General features: G+C 40.4%; 1 protein-coding gene across 2 annotated transcripts in view; it reads right to left on the bottom strand.

Annotated features, from left to right (window-relative positions):
* The window catches only part of ZBTB16 (zinc finger and BTB domain containing 16), a 124,562-nt gene that overhangs the window by 47,980 nt on the left and 52,461 nt on the right, over positions 1 to 24,121 (bottom strand). For both annotated transcript variants that reach the window (XM_077249959.1, XM_077249960.1), the window contains exon 3: positions 6,143 to 6,240. In XM_077249959.1, coding sequence (XP_077106074.1) covers positions 6,143 to 6,240 — 98 coding nt within the window. The remainder of the gene's footprint in view (positions 1 to 6,142; positions 6,241 to 24,121) is intronic.

Genomic DNA, 24,121 nt, shown 5'->3' with positions numbered 1-24,121 from the left:
CTGCATCTGTGCAGTTCTCTAATGAAGGGGTATGGTGCAACAAAAGGGTCTAGCAATGGCCACTCTCGGAGACAAGGAATAGAGCTGACAACACAACTGCAGAATGAGCTGTACTCCAACAGAGGCAAATTAACTTCTGGTTTCCCTATTAAATGGCACAAAATTGTGACCGTTGCACTCTTCCCTCTAGAAGTCGCATAGATAATGTGATAGTGGCCACTGATCCATTTTGGTGGCCAAGTTCTGAGCCCTTTTTCAGTAGGTTGAGTCAGTAGGGTTCCCAAGAGTTGGACCCACAGAGCTCAGCAAGTGATCACTCATTCAATGGATAGGTGCTGACTTCCATTGTTCCACCGATTTGATATTGATTACATATCCTAATATCAATAGCTTGGACAACCCCTTTAAAGAAGCACTCCTCCTCTCATCAAAGTTTTTATCCTCTTAATATATTGAAGTCATCATATTATACAGCACTGTGTACTTACAATTGCTCAGTTTGCCTTTCTACCCAGATATTCTCTTTTCCATTAGATCTATAACCTCACCTGATTAAAAACAGACTAGCTGAATCTTTTTAAGCTTTATGTAGAAACATGTTTTCCCTGCATGAGTCATTATTATGACTACAATTGGACAACAGTGCAAAGTCCCTGTCAAGGGGGAGGAGGGGAGCAGCTGGCTCAGGACTTGAAGAGGAGGTGGAGCTGGGCTGCCAGGGACTTTGCAGTGATGTAAAAATTGTAGTTCTAATGATGACTCATGCAGGAAAAAGACTGTTTCTACATAGGAGCTTAGAAAGATTCAGTTAGTCTCTCTTTATATCATATCATGTCATAGACCTAATGGAAAAGAAAATTAACTGGGTAGAAGGGCAAAATGAGCAACTGTAAGAACACAGTGCTGTATAAATATGATGATGACTGCAATATATTAAGAGGATAAAAAAAAAACAACACTTAGATGGGTGTGCTCCCTTAAGGTGTGAAAACGCCACATTCCCAAAACTGTCTCGGTTTTTTTTTTTTGGTTTTTTTTATGGGCTTCTATCAAGTCCCAGCTACTCTTTACGATTCGGTGCACATTAAAAGTTTATATAAAAAAAGTTAAAGATGAAAACAGTAGGTCAGCAACATAAACCATTATTAAGGCAATAGAACAGTTCCTGATTAAAGTGGGCTACACTTAAAAAAAAAAAAAAAAATACACTTTTAGAAATGGTCTTAAAACACCTTCCACCTTACATGTGGTAACATTGTTTTGCAGAGATTACCAAAATCCTACTTTCTGGGGTCCATGAGTTAACTATGAGACTCCAAGGTGTTTGGGTCAATTTGCAACGGTCATCTTCGTTGTCATGATGTTTAGATGTTCTGATTAGACTCCAGGACAGGTAGAAATATACAAATTAAAAAAAAACAAAAAAAAAAAAAAGAAGAAAGAAAATGTAAGTATTGGGTTTTCTATGGCTTGGAGCTCCTTGTATTGTCCTGCATGAATGCAGATAGGTAGCATGTCTCGGCCGGCTTGGGTCTTCAGTATCGGGACAGAGTCACACGGACACTTTAAATCGCTGCCCTGGTTATGCACTCTCTGCTCCACCCCTGGTTACATTAGAGCAGGGAGGAAAATAGAAAAAGCATGTATTTGTCATCTTGCATGATGATACACTTGGCACGCAGCACTGTACATACTGTACCAAAGCGCTGGCAGAATCCCAGGGCAGGCATGCTGCCAGCTGCACAAAAACAAACCTAAACCAACAACGTAAAAACAAAACACACAAGCAAAAAAAAAAAAAAAAAAAGTGTGAGAGTGCAAGCGAGAGCGTGAAAGACTAAGAAGGAGACAGAGACCGATACATTCCAAGAGACAGTGACACAGACAGAAAAAATAATCTGAAGACAAATACACAATATTTCGGAAGGGGTGGAAAAATATGCGAAACCTTCACAGATATTTATATTGGGAGTTGGTCAAATCTGCAATATTCTTATTATGTTACAGGAGGGTGTCAGAGTAAACAAAATTATATTAAAAGATGCGTAGAATATTAAAATGTAGAACCCACTGATCTGCCTGGAATATCACAGGAGCACCAATCTTTAGATACGTCCTCCGATCCTGGATTCGGCAGTACTACTTCCGACCCTAGTCTTGAGACTTCAGATGGATTCCCGTGTAAGCAGCTTATCAGAACAGTATGTGAAGTGGCCTGACCGTTCAGTTCAGTAGCCAAGCTAGTCACCATCTAGGTTAATGGTTTGGGCTATTGTCCATAGGGTTTTTTCTCTATTTCTGGATCAACATGTTAAGCGATAGGTTGATTTTTATGGATGTAGGTCTACCTTCAACCTTAAAAACTATGAAACTAATGAAAAGTAAAGTCAGGCAGCCCTCTTCAAATACAGCTGACAGAGGAAGTGCCATCTAGATATTGATACATAAAGCCTGACATCACCAAGCACAATGAAGAGCGTCGGATGGAGTGGTGTAAAGCAGTGACCACTGGACTCTGGAGGAGACTGATCCCACTTCTCTAATGGAGGAGTCTGGGTTTGGTGATTCCAGGAGAATGTTATCCCCTGACTATCTGTCCACTGTACAGATGATGGAGGATAATGCTATGGGCTGTAATCAGGGGGCGGGCTCAGCCTCTTCGTTCCAGTGAAGAGAAATCTTAATGCTTCAGCACAAGACATTGTGGACATTTGTAGCTTCCAGCTTTGTGGGAGAAGTTTTGGGAAGGGGCTTTTCTGTTCACTCTGACTGTGCCCAATGCACAAGGTCCATACATACATGGCTGGGGGAGTTTGGTGGTTGAATATGACCAGCGCACATGGGACCTTCGCTCCATCTAGAACATTTGGGATGAAGTAGAATGGAAATTGAGAGTCTATCCTCTTCCCCAACATCAGGGTCTGACCTCACAAATGATCTTCCGAATGAAGAGGCAAAAATTAACACAGACACCTTGATATTAGTAAGTTGCACAGCTTTATTCTTTTACACATATTAACATCATTTTGTTTATGTCGACCACCCCTTTAATTACACCCGATTCAGGAGCCTTGCCCTAGTTTGGAAACTCCTAGAGAGGAGAAGTTTCTTTCCATTTGTTGCAGGAATCAACCATTGAATTTACTATTCTAATGGAGGATTGGATATCCATCATCAGGCTCGGTTAATGACCTGTAGTCTAGACAAAAATCAATAGAATTCAATCCTAGAACGTTCTTTTTGGAAGTTATGTACCTGCCTTTGAATATGGGTGAGAAAACGATTCACCGTGTAATGTTGTACATGCCACAATTAATAAGAATGGATTATAACTTTATAATATACAGCAACTTAGGTGGATGGAAGTTTTAAAGGTATATGGACAACTCAGAGGATCCAATGAGCAGCTAGCTATGGAGGTCGGATGGCAGAAACCCTTTAACCGGCTTCATCTTTTCATCCATATTCTATTCTAGTCATTACTATATTATTAATTTATTCCTATAGGGATCTGAAGCCATAATATTTAAAGAAAAACTAAACCCAGAAATAAGCAAGTTTGACACAAAATAGCTGTCCTCAGTCTGTTACTCTTCAGCATTTTCTGTATGATCCTGAGGCAGTCAGGCATGTAGAAAGTTAGAGAACCAAGAGGTTAAACCTTCTGCCATCTTAGACTGGTGGCTGATTGAAGCCTCACCTCCTTAGTAAAGGAGGCGGAGTTTAGAGTTCTATACAGGGGGAGGCTCCTGCTGCAGACAAATCTCTTACAGCCAGACACAAGACAGTGAGGTGGAGGGTATGACTGATCGCTTGGGACACAGAAGATTTCTTTATCCCAGCATTCCCTCTATTATTTTCCTGGGAAAAAAATTACATTTTGAATTTTTTTTGTGCCTTTTCAGTGTTTAGTGCTTCTTTAAAAGACTTAAAATCCATCTACCGCTCAAAGGGCAGTTTAGTCACACTCATCGCAATTTGTAAACCTAAGTCAGAGAAAAGTTTTTCAGTTTCACATATAGGCTTCATACCCTTTTCCTTGCTTAATTGTGTAGTTTGGATAAATCGAAGAGGAAGGTTAGGGTATGTACCAAATATGTGACTAAGTTACCAGAATAGACAGAATCAAGTCAGGTGGGCTGCGCTGCAGGAAAGAAGGAGCCTTGGAGCTTCAGATAAGGTATTTTAGCACCTTTCTCGAGGTCGAAAAACCACAAATCAGTTTGTTTTTTTGACTTTGAGAATGGCGCCGAAACGCGTTGGTACTAATAAAAACCTTATCTAAAGGTCCAAGGTTTCTTATTTCCTGCAGCGCAGCCCACCTAAGGTGTTTCTCTCCATTCTGGTAAATAAATGTCTGGAAGATCTCTCCTCCAGTCATGGGGCAGCAACAATGGATATTTATGCTGTTCCTTCACACATCACCAGGTGAGAGCACTTGCCTCCTCAGTGGTGCTCTTTTTAACAGTACCCTATTGTGGGCGCTTTTGCCCCTCTCTAGAGTTCTTCAACTCTACGACTATAAAAGGCTATGTTCACACGTTCAGGATTTGGTCCTTATTTGTAAGCCGAAACCAGGAGTGGGTGAAAAATACAGAAGTGGTGCATATGTTTCTATTATACTTGTCCTCAAACTGTTCCACTCCTGATTTTGGCTTAACAATACTGATGTAAACGTGGCCTTACGGAGATTATTTACATTAATTTTGTGTACAAAAAAAGAAAAAAAAAAAAAAAAAAAGAAATCCCAAATTTACGATGCTTACAAAATAAAATATGAACAACAGGAATCAAAGAGGAGAGAACGGACACCGCACGTAACAGTGAATCATTATCGAAGATCTCAACAATCAGTTGTGAAAATTGGCAGCTTACATACAAATTTTCAGCTCGGACACAGTGTAATTTACCATATCTTTTGAGGCATAGCTTCCTGTGTAGGACAGGCCAGCGCTGACCGGCTGACAGATGTGAACCCAACATTTAAAGGAAACCATATGACCCAAAGTTGTCTCAATATATAAAAGTGAGATATCATATACGCATTTGTATGTAAACATTTATGGAATGAAGGGGGAAGGGGCAGGAGACTTGTCTGGCCTTTTAAAAGTTCAATGATTAACACTAAAGGTAATCCAGTCATACACATGGTAAAGCACATTCAGGCGACATCCATGAACCTTGGACTTCCACAAATATGCTATTTTAAGTTTGTGTCCAGATGCCCGAGGAGTCTAGCAATGGCTTACACCCGTGAACTGAGAATGCATTTGCATGGTGGCCTGTTGGATTACACGAGCCAAAAATTGGCTTACAAAAGTTTTATCCTATTCATTGACTCATAGAATCATAGAATGGTAGAGTTGGAAGGGACCTCTTGGGTCATCTGGTCCAACCCCCTGCTCAAAGCAGGACTCTTGTAGAATATAGCAGCATTGAGCCGTCAAACGAGTAAAAGGCTTGTTTCCCTGGAGATTCAATAAATTATGGAAGTCTAAAAATTATCCCTATGCATCAGTATGGCAACAGAATGATCATATTACTAATAGCCATACAGCTTGAATCATCAGGTTAAAAGGTCCATTTCCACTGGAACGCTCTATTCTTGAAAAATTGGGCTACCGGTCATCTGACAAACCAACAAAATGCTAATTCAATAGGCAAAATGATCTTTTCTGCTGCAGAAAAGAATTGTTTTCAGCAGAGGATCATCCCGTATAAAACAAGGATGTGCACTGCCGAAATCAATGGTGGTCTGAGTTCTCAGTTCACGTTGGAGTTGGTCAAGATGTGCTGCCAAGAATGTTGCTGGCCATTTAACGCTACGTGTCGCACGGTGTAAACAGACCTTGAAAAAGGGTCTTAAACAAGTGCCAAGCAACGTGTGATATCAATGATCAGAGCTCATTATGAGCTGAAATTTGCCTCTTTGCATAATTACCTGCTCACAGGGAACATTGCAGTGTATTTAACTATATAATAAATAGATGTAAAGACCAAGTCACATATAGAAGCTACTACATATAATATCTCTAGTTTTCCCCATTAATGATTCTTGAGAAGTCAATATATTGAATTCTGTCCACGTACTCATCTTGTAGTGTACGACCGAATCGCTAATAAAGTAGGATGTGGGTCTCACCTGAATGAGCCAGCAAATGCATCCGAAGTCGCAAACTGTCCAGAAACCTCTTCCCACAGAGTTCACAGCCGTACGTCTTCATACCACTGTGCAGCTTCCTAGAAAGTAATACAAACAGGAAATAAACATTAAAAACAGGGAATATTAATTACTTTGCAATTTAACTAAGAAAGAGTCAGATGGCGGTATAGCTTGGACACGGCCAGTCCGAGCATTGAGTTACGACACTCGTCCAAGTTAAACCGCCGTTTGACTCTTCCCTTAATATAAAACAACATGTACACAGTAGATAGCAGGTAATGTTTCCTTGATCTGGAAGGGAAGTCCATTAAAAAAAAAAAATGTTTAAAAATTAGGTTTGTTAAAAAAAATAAACAACAGTTTGCATTAAAAAAAAAAAAAAAAAAAGCAGTTTTCATACTGGTCACTGAGAGTATTTATTTATAAGGGTATGTGCACGCGTAGAATGGTCCACTGCGGATTTTTCCGCAGTGGATTTGATAAATCCGCAGGGCAAAAACACTGCGCTTTTCCTGCTGATTTATCGCTGTTTTTCTGCGGATTCCACTGCGGTTTTACACCTGCGGTTTTCTATTTTGGAGCAGGTGTAAAACCGCTGCAGATTCCGCAGAAAGAATTGACATGCTGCGGAATGTAAACCGCTGCGTTTCCGCGCGTTTTTTTCCGCAGCATGGGCACAGCGTTTTCGGTTTCCCATAGGTTTACATTGTACTGTAAACTCATGGGAAACTGCTGCGGACCCGCAGCAAAATCCGCATCGTGTGCACATAGCCTTAGACCTCAATCTACTTTTGTTTCAGGAAACACCACAAGTACATAGCAACATTGGTCAGTTGTATTGAAGCATCTACTAAGAGTGTGCAAAAGTCATTGTAAAGGAAGAGGGAGCAAGGTCTATTGCATTAGGTGGATTCTGTGTTACCCACTGATTATAGAGGTGTTACCCATCATTGTGATTCACCAAAAAAAAAAAAAACCACATGTAATAAAGAATAAGCAATTTTCTAATGAGCACTTTCCCTGCAGAAGAAGTTAACATGTTCCCATGTCAAAAATGAGCAAATAATTCATAAACTAAAAGGATATAATTAATATTTTCTCATTGTTTATTTGGACTAAATTAACAACCATATAATAACAAGTAAAAAGGAAAAAAAAAATGTAAAGTATGCGAGAGGATGCTCTAGGCAGGAAGAACTCCTTTATTGCAAGACTGAAGACAGACGAGCCACCCTTGTTGGTTTAGCTCAAAACATTTTTTTTTATTTTATAAAGTCAATACTTTAATAACCATATAATTTTGTATTTTCCACATGACCCAGAATGGAAAACAAACTGTAAATAACTTAATTTTACGTTACCATTACAAGTACCTTGAAAAGTGTAAAAGGCTCTGAAAACAACAGGTCAAATTGTTGGCAGCAGAAGTAATATGTGACAAAACACTGTGTACTCTGCTCAAGAGAAAGTGTTGGCAGCGGTCAGTATAAATTCCTGCCTCTCTGCCAGACATCACTGAAACTTCCGAAGTTTCAGAAGGGAAGAAATGGGAAACGAAAAAACAGCTACAGCAGATCCGCGTCCATCCTAGTAGCAAACAGTCTGAGCCATAAAACCCGCTAATTTTACTTTTCGCACAACATTGAAAAATTTCTTCTTCATGTTTTATTTTTTTTAAGGGTCCTTAAAAGTAGCTGAAAGACCTTACACCTATAAGACCCGGGAGTCTTAGAACATGTAAAAACTTGGGCAATCCAAACTCTTGGGAACTGCAGAACTTCTTTGTGAAGTTACTGGACAATAGAGTGGAATTCTAAAATGGAAAAAAAAAAAAAAAAAAAAAAATTTTGTTCATAAAATGCAACGGACTTTTTCCTGCTTTTTTTTTAAAATTTATTATTATTTGTTGATTTTTTTTTTTCTTACGAGTTTATTTGCAAACTAGATCATGTTTAGTGACATATGTATCATGAATTAGTATAGATTTTATATTATATAGATTTCTGTTATCAGCCTAATGTTTTATTATTTAGATTGTGCTCATATTTATGACAATGTCTTTCGTACGCTTGTATGTGCAATTTTCTGTCTTATCTAAGGTGTTAGCATGCTCAATTTATCTAACTAGTGCTGCGCAAATGTGCTCGTATAAGATGTCATCTGTTATTAACCCAATAGTAGCCTGGGCATATTCGTGCACACAAGTTTTTATTTTTATTTATTTTTTTAATCTAGCAGTACAGGATTGCTGCACCCCAGTACAATACGTGCATTAACATTTACACAATGCAATATATGGTGATATAAAGATATTTGTGCTAACAGTAAACATCCTGTTATACCCCGCTTTGGGGCACTACACTCTCGCAGAGGCAGTTTTACTTCTCCAGCAGTGAAGGAGTGTATGTGACAATGAAGCTGGCCAAACCTAGAGACTTGACCAACTTCAGAGCAGCACTTACAATCTCAATAACAGAAGAGCTTGTAATGCTGCACCTCTTTGAGATTGCATAGGTGACACTGGAAACTACAAAAGGTAAAACAAAGGAACAAACAAAAATAAAACAAACGAGTCCTCACTTTTCTTGAGAATGGAAAGGATTTCTAATAAGTGGTAAATTACAGCGTGCTTATTTTGTCTCTTGTAGGTTTGGTATGTTTTATGGCCAATGTGAACATGCGTTTATGCATGTATACCAACTCCCACCAAGCTCAATTTGTGTTTTTTTTTTAATTATAAAGTTGTATCTTGTTTTGTTTTTGTTTTTTTTACATGCACTTTACAATTTTACCCAGTTAAGGCTTTATTCACACATCAGCATTTACATGTCAAAACCAAGAGCGTCTTTAAGACATACAACAGGTGTCAATCTTTCAATTATAGTTTTTCTCCAAGTTCAACTCCTGATTTTGGCATGCAAACACTAACGTGCGAGTCAGGCCTAAGAACATACGAACGACGACCCCTTTAAATGACCACCTACTTATTAACAAAGCTGCAGTCATTTGCACACCGTGCTGCGTGGCACGTCAGGACAGTGTTCATCTGCATCTTGGATGCAACCTTAAATGCTTCCCATCATTAAGAGGGCAAAAGTGTTTGGATAGAATTAATTACCTATAATTTCTAACAATTCCTTTCGCAAATTAATTTGATCTGGTCTCATTTACCTTTCTTTTTTTTTGACCATCAAGCAACTAACAGAGGAATCCGGCATTCCAGAGGATGTACGGAGAGGAAGGATTTTATTTGTGGTGCACTCCAAAATAAAAAGTATCATTTGGGTCTTTAAAGTAATCTGTTTAATAATATACAAGAGCCATTATTAAACATAGATCGGTCTTCTGTTAAGTTCCCCAGATGATCGCCAACTATGGCATTGAAGATACCCATGGCCAGGACAAGATAAGGTAATATACAGTTCTCGCTCACAAATACATATATATGTTTATGCTAGACCATTAACCATTGCCGGTACCATTCTCGTGTGACTACGGCCAATTAAAGATTATGGCTGGTTCTTCTATCAGTGTTTTGAGCAGATTCTTGAAATCTAATCTTACAGCAGGTAAATAGAGCAGACACAAACAGGTTTCACAAAAAAGGGACAAAGAAGTTTATCAGCGCAATAAATGGAAACAAATAACAGGATAACGGGATCCACTTGTCTCAATTAACTGATAAACCTCGCTGATTATCCTGACAGATTTGACTGATCTATCTAGAATTGCAGCAGAGCCATGAATAATAATCATGGATTAGGATCTAGAACGCCCCACTGGGGAAGAATCAGAAAGCGCTAATGATTTAGGAAATCGCTGCAATTTGGAAAGTGTTCCTGCAATAAGTATCAAAACCACTATAGCGTATTTAGATGCAGCAGAGACGAATTTGTCATTTAAAAGCTTTTAAAACCATCGTGAAAACTCATGCAGTAAAGAGAATAGAACAGGGTTACTTGCAAATAGCTGAAAATCTCGATAAAGCACATCTGGACACGACGTGAAGTGCCGGCTCTCCCAACTCTGATACATACATTATATTATTATTATTTATTTATATAGCACCATTAATTCCATGGTGCTGTACATGAGAAGGGGTTACATCAAAATACAAATATCACTTACAGTAAACAAACTAACAATGATAGACTGATACAGGGGGGCAAGGACCCTTATAGGATTTATATTTACATAGAAATTATATTAATCATGGGAGAGATCGACCAATTACATTTATTCATTTAAATTCAACATGCTTTACTAGTGAAAACCACACAGCCGATAACCGCATGGCAAAACGGTCACAATTCATGGTAAAAATTAAAGGGAACCTGTCACCCCCAAAATTGAAGGTGAGCTAAGCCCACCAGCATCAGGGGCTTATCTACAGCATTCTGGAATGGTGTGATAAGCCCCCGATGTATCCTGAAAGATGAGAACGAGGTTATATTATACTCACCCAGGGGCGGTCCCGGTACGATGGGCATCGTGGTCTGGTCCGGGGCCTCCGATCTTCTTACGATGACGTCCTCTTCTGGTCTTCATGCTGCGGCTCCGGCGCAGGCGTACTTTATCTGTCCTGTTGAGGGCAGAGCAAAGTACTGCAGTGCGCAGGCGCCGGGAAAGGTCAGAGGCCCAGCACCTGCGCACTGCAGTACTTTGCTCTGCCCTCAACAGGGAAGACAATGTACGCCTGCGCCGAAGCCGCGACAGCAAGCAAGGATGAGGACGTTATCACATTTAGATGGGAGGCGCTAGACCCGGACCTGCGACGCCCTTCGGACCCGAACCGGACCGGGACTGCCCCTGGGTGAGTGTAATATAACATGTTTTTCTTATCTTGCAGGTTACATCGGGGGCTTATCTACAGCATTACAGAATGCTGTAGATAAGCCCCTGATGCCGGTGGCCTTAAGGTACCTTCACACTAAACGATATCGCTAGCGATCCGTGACGTTGCAGCGTCCTGGCTAGCGATATCATTTAGTTTGACACGCAGCAGTGATCAGGATCCTGCTGTGATATCGCTGGTCGTTGAACAAAGTTCAGAACTTTATTTGGTCGTCAGACCGGCGTGTATCGTCGTGTTTGACACCAAAAGCAACGATACCAGCGATGTTTTACACTGGTAACCAGGGTAAACATCGGGTTACTAAGCGCAGGGCCGCGCTTAGTAACCCGATGTTTACCCTGGTTACCAGTGTAAAATGTAAAAAAAACAAACAGTACATACTCACCTTCGCATCCCCCGGCGTCCGCTTCCCGCACTGACTGAGCGCCGTAAAGTGAAAGTGAAAGCACAGCACAGTGGTGACGTCACCGCTCTGCTGTTAGGGCCGGCGCTCAGTCAGTGCAGGAAGCGGACGCCGGGGGACGCGAATGTAAGTATGTACTGTTTTTTTTTTTTACATTTTACGCTGGTAACCAGGGTAAACATCGGGTTACTAAGCGCGGCCCTGCGCTTAGTAACCCGATGTTTACCCTGGTTACCCGGGGGCCTTGGCATCGTTGGTCGCTGGAGAGCGGTCTGTGTGACAGCTCTCCAGCGATCAAACAGCGACACTGCAGCGATCGGCATCGTTGTCGCTATCGCTGCAGCGTCCCTTAATGTGAAGGTACCTTTAGTTTATAGGCCAATTTTGGGGTGACGTTTAAATTACCCAATTTATCTCCATCACAAATGGAGACCAGGATCAGCACGGTCTTCTGTTGCCACGATTGATTCAAGGACAGTGTATTTTTTGATTGCTTCAATGGGCATTTTAGATAAAAATAAAAGATTACTACAACGCTTGTTTACACAACGTGTTTCGGCTGTTTAAAGCCTTAATCGGGCATTTACCTGATGAAGGCTGTAAACCGTCGAAACGCATTGCGCAAACTAATCTTTTATTTTTAAATAAATGGTCATTGAAGCAATCAAAAATACACTGTTCTTAACTCACTCAATTGTGGCAACAGAAGACAGTGCTGATCCTGGTCTCCATTTTTGACTCTTCCACTGTGGGAAACTCATGGAAGCGGTTTCCCCTCGTCTCTCTGGGAATAGCTGCAGGCTATCACTTTTGAATCCGAACCAAAATGAGAATTGTGCCTCAGGCAGTAAACAACTTGATGGTCCATTAATAATGGCGGTATGCAATTAAAAAAAAAAAAAAAAAGTTATCAAACTATCCCCATGAACATTAACTCAGAGGATTGCATCTAAATTCTAACCTTGTCCAAAAGATACAAGATTTTTCAGTGTGGCTGAACAGGTCCAGTTGACAGCCGTTACTTCTATGGAGGAAAACAGACATTTGGTGCCAATAATTGTGGGGCAAAAAATGGAATTAAACTTTTAACATCCAAGCCCAAAATATTCTACAGTTCTTTGATGAAGACATATTTATAGGGACAATCGAACTCCTTACAATAAATAGGGTCAGTGTGGTCACTTTTAAGGTGCGTACCGTGGGACTTCGCCAAATACACAACTTAAAATCTGCAATCGCTTTATTTGTTTAACCTGATTTTGTGCAAAGTTGCTCAATTAAGACAAAAAAGATAAGAGAAGTAAAGTCCAAACTCCTTTATTACGAGCTGCGCAAACATTTTCGAGACAAGGTCAGTAAATGAATAATTTGACAGAAACCCTCGTATCTGTGGCGACTTTAACTATTGTGAAGAGTCTAAGATTAATCTTTAATTTCTCGTAGGTGATGGTAAAAGACTACAGCGGAATTGCCAAATATGAAATCTTTATTGGGTAGGGAAAGGACATGTTGGTCCTTGACATGTTGGTTTTAGCAGCTTACCTTGCCAAACCTTAAACTTGCAGCCATAACAGGTGTTGATATACTGGTGCTTGTTACTGGGTTACTTTATTACTTGGTTGTGCTCATTCATAAAAAGATCATATCTCAGAACAGAAGAGCAGGAACGGAAATACAGGCAGTTCTCCAAAGCAAATGTTGCCCGTTTCGGATAATTCATTTTTATTTTTGTAATCATTCCCGGATGATGGGCTAATCATTGGATGACACCGCCGTTGGGACACAAATCAGTAGTAATCGGTGCAGGAGTCTAGCTGTAACATTTCACTGCAGCACCATGTCATGGCTCTTGTCAGGTGTCCCGGGACCAGGGGCTCCTTCCCTGTCCCCAACGCTCGCCCTGCTCCCTGGATTACTTCTGATTGTGAAGACACCGGGGTCACGTACCTTGCCTTAGCTCCTGGATCTGCCCTCAGTCTGTACCCTTCCTCCACCCAGGGAATAGGCAAGTAGTAGTGTACCATAGTACACTAGAATAACAAGGTAATGCCAACAGGGATAAAGGAAAATACCAATCATTCAAATATACTCACACAAACCACAGAGGAATGAACTAAAGCATGGAGGATGAGGTTAAATCAAAGTAAAAGAATTGGAATCACACCCCCAAAACCTAGCAACAGTCACAGATAAATCCACCAAATGCCTTCTAAAATAACCACCAACAACCTCCAGCCATGCATCAGACAATGAGTGCTAGCCAGGGCCTGGTTTATATATGAGATGGGAGTGGCTAACAGTGAACAGCTGAGAGCCTTAATGCAGGAAAACTTCCATGAGCTCTAAACAGAGCAGATTAACCCATGCACTGCTCAAAAAAAAAAACCTGCACAGTTTAACATAAAGGCAAAGTGCTTCTAATCAGTGCAGGATCAGGAGAAATCAGACGCTGCAGTCTTCTGGCTCCTCTCTGTTGCAGTAAACCTGGGACACCACCACAAGAAAAATCTAAAGTATCACTTCTCCAATTAAACCAATAGGCAATTCAAGAATATGATCGGTCCTCAAGAAAGAGACTTTGTAGTTACTCTTTAATAGATAAAGTCCCTAACAACGCATGTTCAAAATTCAGGGGACATGAAATGTTTCTTTTAAAACTAGACAACCCCTTTAAAAGTTTCATGAAAGGTGAAGTAGTAATCCTTTACCATGATGGATAGTTATCAGAAAACTAAAAAAAAGTTAGAGGGTCTCCAAGTTTTTTAAATAATCCATTTTATTTGAAGCAAAATTGGTTTTTTGTTGATGAATTTGACATGAAATAAGCTGCATGTGTTTTGCCACTTGACTAAGCCACACTGAACCTGTTCTGCCGTGCTCCGATGGATATCTCAATGCGTTGTTGAGGGGTTCAGGACACATTCCCTTGCTGCCAAGATTAGTCGGATTGCGCACTTGAACATGACAGATGCAGAGGCAGATACGGCAGCTGCAGACATGAGGTCGGGAGGTAACGTACCAATCAATACCTAGTTACAGGCTTCAGTCTGTAAGCAGGAGGAGATGAAACATGGCAGGCAGAGATGCTCTATGTGAATCGTTCAGCCAAAAAACGATATTTTTAATAGAAAATTTCACAGGTGTAGACTCCGGACACAAAACAAGTTTTTTTTGTTTTTTGTATCCTTGCAGTCACATGATCAGGGGTTAACAGTATCAAAGAGCTGCACAATATTAAGGCTCCAGATGTGGCTTTATAATGCCGCCGATATACAGATGCAGCAGAGACAGGTTTGACATTTGGCATCAAATTGCATGATTTTATGAGGCTTTTTTTGTGGTTTTCTATGGGAGTACATATAAACAAAGTAAATAGATGCACAGATGTAAATATTTACGTTTAAATAATTCTTAGTACAAATATTTATGGTTTAGAGACCAAGCAAAAATAAAGAAAAAATTAAACTGAAAAAATGTAAAAAAATAATAAAAAAAAATAATAAATAATAATAATTTTGTCCTATTTTATTCTCCAAGGGATGGATTTCTTCAAAGCCCAAGGCAAGGATTTAATTCATCTACGAGCATAGTAGATTTTTTTCCCCTCCGCGACACACACACAGCCAGAACAATGCTGAGGAAGTCTGACAGAAACCTATTTAAGGTCATTTATTGCCTTAATAAGCACCTTTGTCCAACAGGCAGTTTTTGACAACGGTGATAAATTCCAAATTTATGTCAAACATAGCATATGTTTAACAGCTCATTTCTAAGCAGAAGCAGCAGGCTCCCCTATAAATCACAGCTCAGGGTTTGAAATGAAAGCAGATTATAGGGCTGGGGCTATTGAGAGATATATAAATCAGGACGGTTTAACTCTTAACGTGGCACAAATTAACTAGATTGGTGGGGGAAAGTTTTCTAGCAGCCAGAGGGCTAATTATAAACCTTCATACCTGTACGGTTACCATAGGCTTAACCAGGCAAGCTAAAAATTACACATACATAAATATTTCCAATAAAATGTAAATCACTGTAAAAAAAGGGACTCAACTCTTGATGATGACCCATTGGTAGGATAGGTCATCAGAATGAGATTAATGGGGTTCCAACGCCGGGCACCCCCATTCATCATCTGATAACTGCATTCAAGTGAATGGGAAATATAGCGCAATACTCAGCAGCACACACTAAGCTATGTATGGTGCGGCTGATGATCAGCCATAGCCCAGTCTTGGACAACCCCTTTAAATATAGAGTTCTTAAAAAGGTCTTGATTTGAAAATGTGTTACAACGTTCTATCAAGTATTCAGCGGTTTGTTATTCTGACAACCAATTTGACCATCATTATGGGGTCAGAGTGTTTTCAAAGAATAGTCATAGTTCTGATTGGAAAAACTGCCTACTTATCCAGTGATACATGGTGATGGGTAAATGGGAGTACTGTAGCATAACCAGGCATGTTACCAGTAAAATGGCGCCGGTGGCACTGGCCAATGTACGCATGCGCCATTTTCCTGAAGAAGTCTAAAAGCTCAATCTGCGCAAGTGCCGTCCGAGGCTTGGATGGCACCAACACAAAATTTTAAAGAAAAAGAAGAGACACCTAGACCCAGCAAAGGGGACGGAACAGAGGTGTAGACCCTCCCCACAGTCCCGCCATGATGCACAAAGATGAATACAAGCAAACATCAAAAGATTAAAGAAAGTCTACAAACCGGATTTCTTCAGCTGAGGCATCATTTTAATCAGTATAACAGCGCCAGTAGCTCTGTCTGTACTTTATTTAGATGCTGCTGACATTCTCTTTCAATATCAGTGATAGTTTGGGACCCTGTTGAAGATTTTGTATTGGCGCCCATGAGCTTCAAGTTACATATAACTAATAGCATGCTCTAATGTAAGGAAAATGGGCACTAACATTGTACCAAACTTACAGACAAACTGCTCACAGTCCGGGTCTGCTCTTCAGATGCAAGATGCAGATGCACATCATGGACATCTCCCCAAAGATTTAATATTTGTATGTTTTTATTGTATTGGGAGACTTTGGAGCTCAAGTTCTTTGATTTTTTATTCAGCCTATTTCATGGTGCAACATAGCCATGCAATTTAGGAAGTTTTGCATATGCTTTATGAAAGCTTTTCCCAGACCATAGTTATAGAAGGCCAAGAAAGTTCACACTGCCCTGGTACTACTATGGAGGATAAAAAGGTGGACAATTTACCAGGGTAGAGCAAATTTTTCTTGCCTAACTATTTGGTACAAAAAAGTGATAATGTGGGGGGTTCAATTAGTTTTTTCTTATTTACGCTTCATAACCAAAACTATAAAAAAGGAGACATTTCCACTTCTTCCTTAAAAAGAGATCCAGCTGATAAAATTGTAGAAATGTTTCAAGTTTTGCCAAAAGCTAGAAAGTACTAAAATTGCAAACGCAGCCAGACAATTCATATTTTACAAAACTTTGTACATAAATACAGGTGGCTCCACCTAAAAAAAAAAAATAATAATGACAAAAACACCCATCCACCAATAATTTCTTCAAGGTTGCAGACAAGACAGAAAGGTAATAAGTCAATGGTCAAGGTTCCATGACTAAATGGTGACTAAGGACTTAATGCACCCTGAGGTCTTTAGCGCAAATCTAAAAACCAGAAAAATCTGCGCATAGCCTTTGTATATAAATCGCTCTCTATGTAGGTTGGTTCTCAACTCCAACAATCTAAAAAGATGAAGAAAAAAAAAAAAGTTTTCGCTCTAGATGCAAAAAGAATATGACTGCGTTGTGTTCTCTGTATACGATATAGAATAATAATACTAAAATTAATAGTAATAAACTTATCAAAGTGGCTTGATTTCAAACACTACCACTGACCACACAGAAAATCCATCATCAACCCAATCCCCACTGCTCCTCTCCAGCATTCACATGTTGAGATATTCCCCTATGCTTACACATGTTACAGTAAACAATCATAGGTTTCGCTTAAAGCCATTGTGATGTCGGAATCGACTGCAGGATTTTCACTGTGCTCCGTCTCCCTCGTGCAGTTCTGGAAGGTTAGCAGTATTCTGAGAGGCCAGACTATAAAAAGGCTCGGAGTGTAAGTATTTCCTTTCCTATAAAATATTCATTACCCCGTGTGTGAGCCAAGTAACTGAGACCTCAAACATTTCTAACTTTGTACTGCAGCAATAACAGGATTTTATGGAATTTTTCTCCTTTTATTTATGCCCAACTATAAATATAAGGTTATACGGACACTGGTGAGCGCCTACACACATGTATAATGTATAAAACCTTCCTGTGTAGCTTTAAAGCAGATGAGTAAAAATATCCGGTTTTTATTTCCCTGAGAACTGCCAAAAAAATTGTGCACTTGGCCCCAATGACTTTAGCCTTGGGGTGAGAATGAAGACGTAACTCTTTATAATCTACAGAACAGGTATTTTTCTTATACAAAAAAAAAAAGGAAGGAATTCCAGCTGAATGATGGCATCCGAATTCAGAAAACGCGTGTAGAAAAGTCAAATTGTCACATTATATTTCCACTTATTGCATATTTGCATATTCTGGTTAGTTTTTCTGACAGGTTTGTTTTAGAAATGAAGGGGTGTCATCCATTGGAAATGTATGAATGTGTCTCAACGCCATCTACCGAGAATATGCCAAGGTGCAGCACATTGACAAGGAGAAGGGCAAGTAGTCAATGAATATCAGTGGCGAAACTATTATGTAGTAAAGTCCCGCATTCAGGGCTCCTTCCTTATAGACATGTTGCCCATCCTGGTTCTTTTGCATGTTTGTCACACTTAAAAGTTTCAGATCACCAAACAAATTGAAATATTAGACAAAGATACAAGTAAAACACAAAATTCAGTTTTTACATGAACGTCTATTAGGGGAAAAAAAATCCAAACCTACAGGGTCCTGTGTGAGAAAGTCATTGTCCTCTCCCTTAAAACATAAAATTAACTGAGGTTTATCACATCTTTGGGAAGCAGAGCTCAAATTCACTAGCCACTCCCAGGTGGCAGTGACCATTCATCCAAGAGGTCACAAAAGACCACACAACAACATCCAAAGAACTGCAGGCCTCACTTGCCTCAGTTAAGGTCAGTGTTCAGGACTCCAGCATAAGAAAGGTTTGGATTTCTTTTTCCCTTAAGACTTGCATGAAATAACTGAATTTTGTGTTTACTTGTGTTATCTTTCTCTAATATTTAAATTTGTTTGGTGATCTGAAACATTTAAGTGTGACACATATGCAAAAGAATAGGACATCAGGAAGGGAGCAAACACTTTTTCACACAACTATATCTCTCCCATCCTGGTATACAGGTCCTTCTCAAAAAATTAGCATATAGTGTTAAATTTCATTATTTACCATAATGTAATGATTACAATTAAACTTTCATATATTATAGATTCATTATCCACCAACTGAAATTTGTCAGGTCTTTTATTGTTTTAATACTGATGATTTTGGCATACAACTCCTGATAACCCAAAAAACCTGTCTCAATAAATTAGCATATTTCACCCGTCCAATCAAATAAAAGTGTTTTTTAATAACAAACAAAAAAACCATCAAATAATAATGTTCAGTTATGCACTCAATACTTGGTCGGGAATCCTTTGGCAGAAATGACTGCTTCAATGCGGCGTGGCATGGAGGCAATCAGCCTGTGACACTGCTGAGATGTTATGGAGGCCCAGGATGCTTCAATAGCGGCCTTAAGCTCATCCAGAGTGTTGGGTCTTGCGTCTCTCAACTTTCTCTTCACAATATCCCACAGATTCTCTATGGGGTTCAGGTCAGGAGAGTTGGCAGGCCAATTGAGCACAGTAATACCATGGTCAGTAAACCATTTACCAGTGGTTTTGGCACTGTGAGCAGGTGCCAGGTCGTGCTGAAAAATGAAATCTTCATCTCCATAAAGCATTTCAGCCGATGGAAGCATGAAGTGCTCCAAAATCTCCTGATAGCTAGCTGCATTGACCCTGCCCTTGATGAAACACAGTGGACCAACACCAGCAGCTGACATGGCACCCCACACCATCACTGACTGTGGGTACTTGACACTGGACTTCAGGCATTTTGGCATTTCCTTCTCCCCAGTCTTCCTCCAGACTCTGGCACCTTGATTTCCGAATGACATGCAAAATTTGCTTTCATCAGAAAAAAGTACTTGGGACCACTTAGCAACAGTCCAGTGCTGCTTCTCTGTAGCCCAGGTCAGGCGCTTCTGCCGCTGTTTATGGTTCAAAAGTGGCTTTACCTGGGGAATGCGGCACCTGTAGCCCATTTCCTGCACACGCCTGTGCACGGTGGCTCTGGATGTTTCCACACCAGACTCAGTCCACTGCTTCCTCAGGTTCCCCAAAGTCTGGAATCGGTCCTTCTCCACAATCTTCCTCAGGGTCCGGTCACCTCTTCTCGTTGTACAGCGTTTTCTGCCACATTTTTTCCTTCCAACAGACTTACCATTGAGGTGCCTTGATACAGCACTCTGGGAACAGCCTATTTGTTGAGAAATTTCTTTCTGGGTCTTACCCTCTTGCTTGAGGGTGTCAATGATGGCCTTCTTGACATCTGTCAGGTCGCTAGTCTTACCCATGATGGGGGTTTTGAGTAATCAACCAGGCAGGGAGTTTTTAAAAGCCTCAGGTATCTTTTGCATGTGTTTAGAGTTAATTAGTTGATTCAGAAGATTAGGGTAATAGGTCGTTTAGAGAACCTTTTCTTGATATGCTAATTTATTGAGACAGGTTTTTTGGGTTATCAGGAGTTGTATGCCAAAATCATCAGTATTAAAACAATAAAAGACCTGACAAATTTCAGTTGGTGGATAATGAATCTATAATATATGAAAGTTTAATTGTAATCATTACATTATGGTAAATAATGAAATTTAACACTATATGCTAATTTTTTGAGAAGGACCTGTATATGTCCCTTATTCTGGGACCCTTTCTGGAATATGTACCCCATTCTGCCTCTGTTCTTTAATGCATAGAAAAGAAATAAATGAAAGAACGAAAAAAAATGAATGAATGAATGAATGAATGAATGAATGGACACTCAATTCCAATGATAAAAGTTTGCCGCTCTGCCAATCAGTAGAGGTCAGACCCCAATGATCAGCAAGTTGTCACCTATCCTGTGAAAAGGGATTGCCAACATGTTAAATCATGTGGAAGATGTAACAGCTGTAAACTAGCGGTCTCTCCGACTGTCCAAGAAACCAGGCAAGGAGCTTCGAGATCATCATTTATTGAATTGCTGAAAACATTCCTTTAACCACTCCAGCATTTTTTTCAGCACTGGAGTGGGGTGCTTTAAATGTAGGCCCTGTTCTTATACTTATCCTTCAGTGGCTTCACCTTTTACTGATGCCACTCCAGTCCCGTGGTGCCATCTTATGACGGTAACACTTGAGTGGCTGGAAGCCAGAAGTTACGTCACAAGAGCTCAATGCAAGTCTATGAGAGCCAGAACGAGGCTCTGACTTGTATTGAAAAGTGACCTCTGACGCGCTCCAGCAGGTCACTTTTCACCATAGACTGACCAGAGCAACGCAGGAAAACACTGAAGATGACGACAGGTGATTATGAGACAGGGGGTAGGGGACTCGCATTTAAAGCGCCACTGCAGCGGTGCAATAAAAACCCAAAACATCGGAGTGGTGCTTTAAGGAACAAAACTACTCAGTGTCCTTCTCCAATTATTTGTAGCAATATCATGAGTAATATAATTAACCAGGGTATGTATCTTTTTCTGTACCTAATCCAGATGCCATAAATCAATAAAAATGTACCTGTGGCTCCTAACACAAACCTGCTCAGAGATTTTCACAGAGTGAGCGAGGATTATTTACTGCACCAGGGAATAATTTGAGCAGGCGGCACCCCCAAATCCAACATAAAAAAGTAAGTAACCCCCGTGTATAACAAAGTGAATGAAAAGACAAGGGAAAGAGTCAAATATACAAGCTGAAGGAGAAAGCAATTACAGGGTAAGTAGCTGGCAGCTGGATTCCTAACGCTTGCCAAGTCGGTTTAAATGTGATCTAATGTACCTGTCAGATGCCACCTAGGACCAGTCCAATAGAAGGAGCACACAATTGTTTCCATATTTGGAAAGCGAAAAACCATACAATATATTATACACCTAGGATGAGAAATGCGTTGCATCTCATACGACGTATTTCCCTTGTTGTTCTGCATGGTTAAGTGATAAATCGGTGACGATAACTAAAGCCAACCTCCATGTTATGGGTTGTCAATCAGTTTTTCATGGACCTTACCTTAAAATGTTTATACACATCTATAATGTTAAACTTAAAGGGGGTTGTCTAGGACCAACCTTGAATAGGAGATGATGTGCAGTACCCAGGAATTGGCAACTAATCTGTGTGCCGAGCTTCATACAGTTTACTTTTAGGTTTGGTTGAAGCTGATAACACTTTATTGATGGGGTTCTGATATCCAGCACCTCCACCAATCTGATGGAGGGAGGGGGGAAGGATACCCAGCACCTCCACCAATCTGATGGAGAGAGGGGGGGGGGGGGGAAGGATACCCAGCACCTCCACCAGTCTGATGGATGGGTTGGTTGGATACCCAGCACCTCCACTAATCTGATGGGGAGGAGGAAGGTCGAATACCCAGCACCTCCAGCAGTCTGATATTATGACCTACCCTACGGATAGGTCATCAATTAGTTAGTCCTGGATAAACCCTTTAAGTTACATTTACCATCAGCAGTGTTACAATTTGGCATCTCACCCATGGTTTTACATATGGCTAGAGCTACATCCACGCATAATATTCTACTTTATGATCTGTACTAGGAAGAACGAAATTCAATGCAGTAACTGATCCATCTCAAGATGAAAGCAATGGTGCCCAACAGACTCCAATGAGTAATAGTGTTTGTTAGGTTTCCATCATACATTTTATGCTTTTACTTGAATAAAATAGCTTTTTTAATGGCTTTTTGTATAGAATCAACAATGGAGCCTCCAACAGAAATGCAACCCTAGCCGAAGACTGTACGTAAAAAGCCCATGAGAAGGTCTAAGGGGTGAAGTTTCTTCTTAAGGAGAATGCCAAACTGGTCTAGGGAGATGAAAACTATACAAATAGCCTCTTCACTGAGAAAGAAGAACTTTACTGAGCCCTTCAAAAAGCCTTGCCACATGGCTTAAAAGGGGGTTGTCCGGACCAAAATCGATAAGCCTGCAGTCACGCTCTGACTGCAGAATTATGATGCCCCCAGCGCACGCCAGTTTCTGAGCCAGGACCGTTCAGTGGACGTGGCCTCACTCCATACACTTGTATGGAGCGAGGCCGAGCCCTCTAGTCTGCCACACCCACTGGACAACCTCCTCGGCTCAGTATGGAATGAGGCTATGCCCACTAGGTGGGTTCTGGCTGGGAGTATGTATAACGCATACGTACCTGTGGGACCCAGCTCAAACTGGCAGTCATCTGCAGTACAGTGTGCTGCGGGGATTCATATGTCTACAGTCACAGTGACTGCCAACCTATGGATTTGGACTTGACAACCCCTTTAAAAGGCCCTATACACATTATATGGCTGAAACATTGTTCGGTCAGTCATCTCTCCCGAATACCCCATACAGAGGAACGCTTGGCCATGCACCCCATGTTTTAGCAATAATTAGGGACTAAAACTCTCCACTCTATACAGAACTCTATGGAGGGAATAAACAGTGTGAATATAGCCTAACAGGTAAGTATTGAATCATTTTTAAAAACGTGTCTTATCAAGATTAAAGAAAAAAAAACAAAAACAAATAATGTGCGAGAGAAAACAAGGCACTGACTGAATGTAGGCATCATTCTAAATTCCCATTGCAAAAGGCGACACCAATAATAAAGAAAAACCTAATCTAAATTAAAGTGCTAAAGGTTGGTAAAATAAAGGTTTTAGATTATTAGGATACTAGAGATCAAGATGGCAAAGCAGCAGCTGACTATGAACAATTGTGTCTCCGGACTAGAAGCAGTCCTGTACTACCAGCGCTCGCATTAAGAGGAATCTCAGTCGTCGCACACAGCAGGCGATTCAATTATTAGCATACTGTAATCATTTGTATTCTTTCTGCCTGGACGAGGAGATCTGCAGAGCTCTGATACATTTCCCCCTTCTAGAAAACTCATCTCTTATGCCCAGCGGCCATTCTTGTGTCTATAATTAATCCTTTAGTGTGTGGGGTGGTTAGAATTGTGATTCTGTCAACCGGTAATCGTTAGATACAACAGAAAACAAAAATGCCGTTTCGCCCCTCCTCCAGCCTAGGTGACAATCATACTATAAGCTTGAAGAGTTAGGCACCTAGACAATAGCGTGGAACGTAATGCATCCAGATTGTGAGTACAAACTGGGGAGGAGGATTTTTTTTTTTGGCATATCAAAATTTTCCAACAAGCGTTGATAGATAAAGATGTAGCAAAGCTAAAATCTAGCTAAAAGAAAAAGGTGAGAAGCGCAAGCAATGTATCTCTGCAGATAAAAAGATTTCGGACCATTGGGCAATAAATGCGGTTTCTAATCTTCTCCAGAACTTCAGAGGTTAAACAAAGTCCCCAATTAGTCTCATTTCTCGCAGCAGCTTTAACAGTTAACGTTGCTGATTGAGAGAACACTGCAGTTATTGGTTTA

This window comes from Ranitomeya variabilis, chromosome 4 (assembly GCF_051348905.1).
Source record: "Ranitomeya variabilis isolate aRanVar5 chromosome 4, aRanVar5.hap1, whole genome shotgun sequence".
NCBI classification, from domain to species: domain Eukaryota; kingdom Metazoa; phylum Chordata; class Amphibia; order Anura; family Dendrobatidae; genus Ranitomeya; species Ranitomeya variabilis.
The sequence above is the reverse complement of the archived record's forward strand: the minus strand, read 5'-3'. Positions and strand labels throughout refer to the sequence as shown.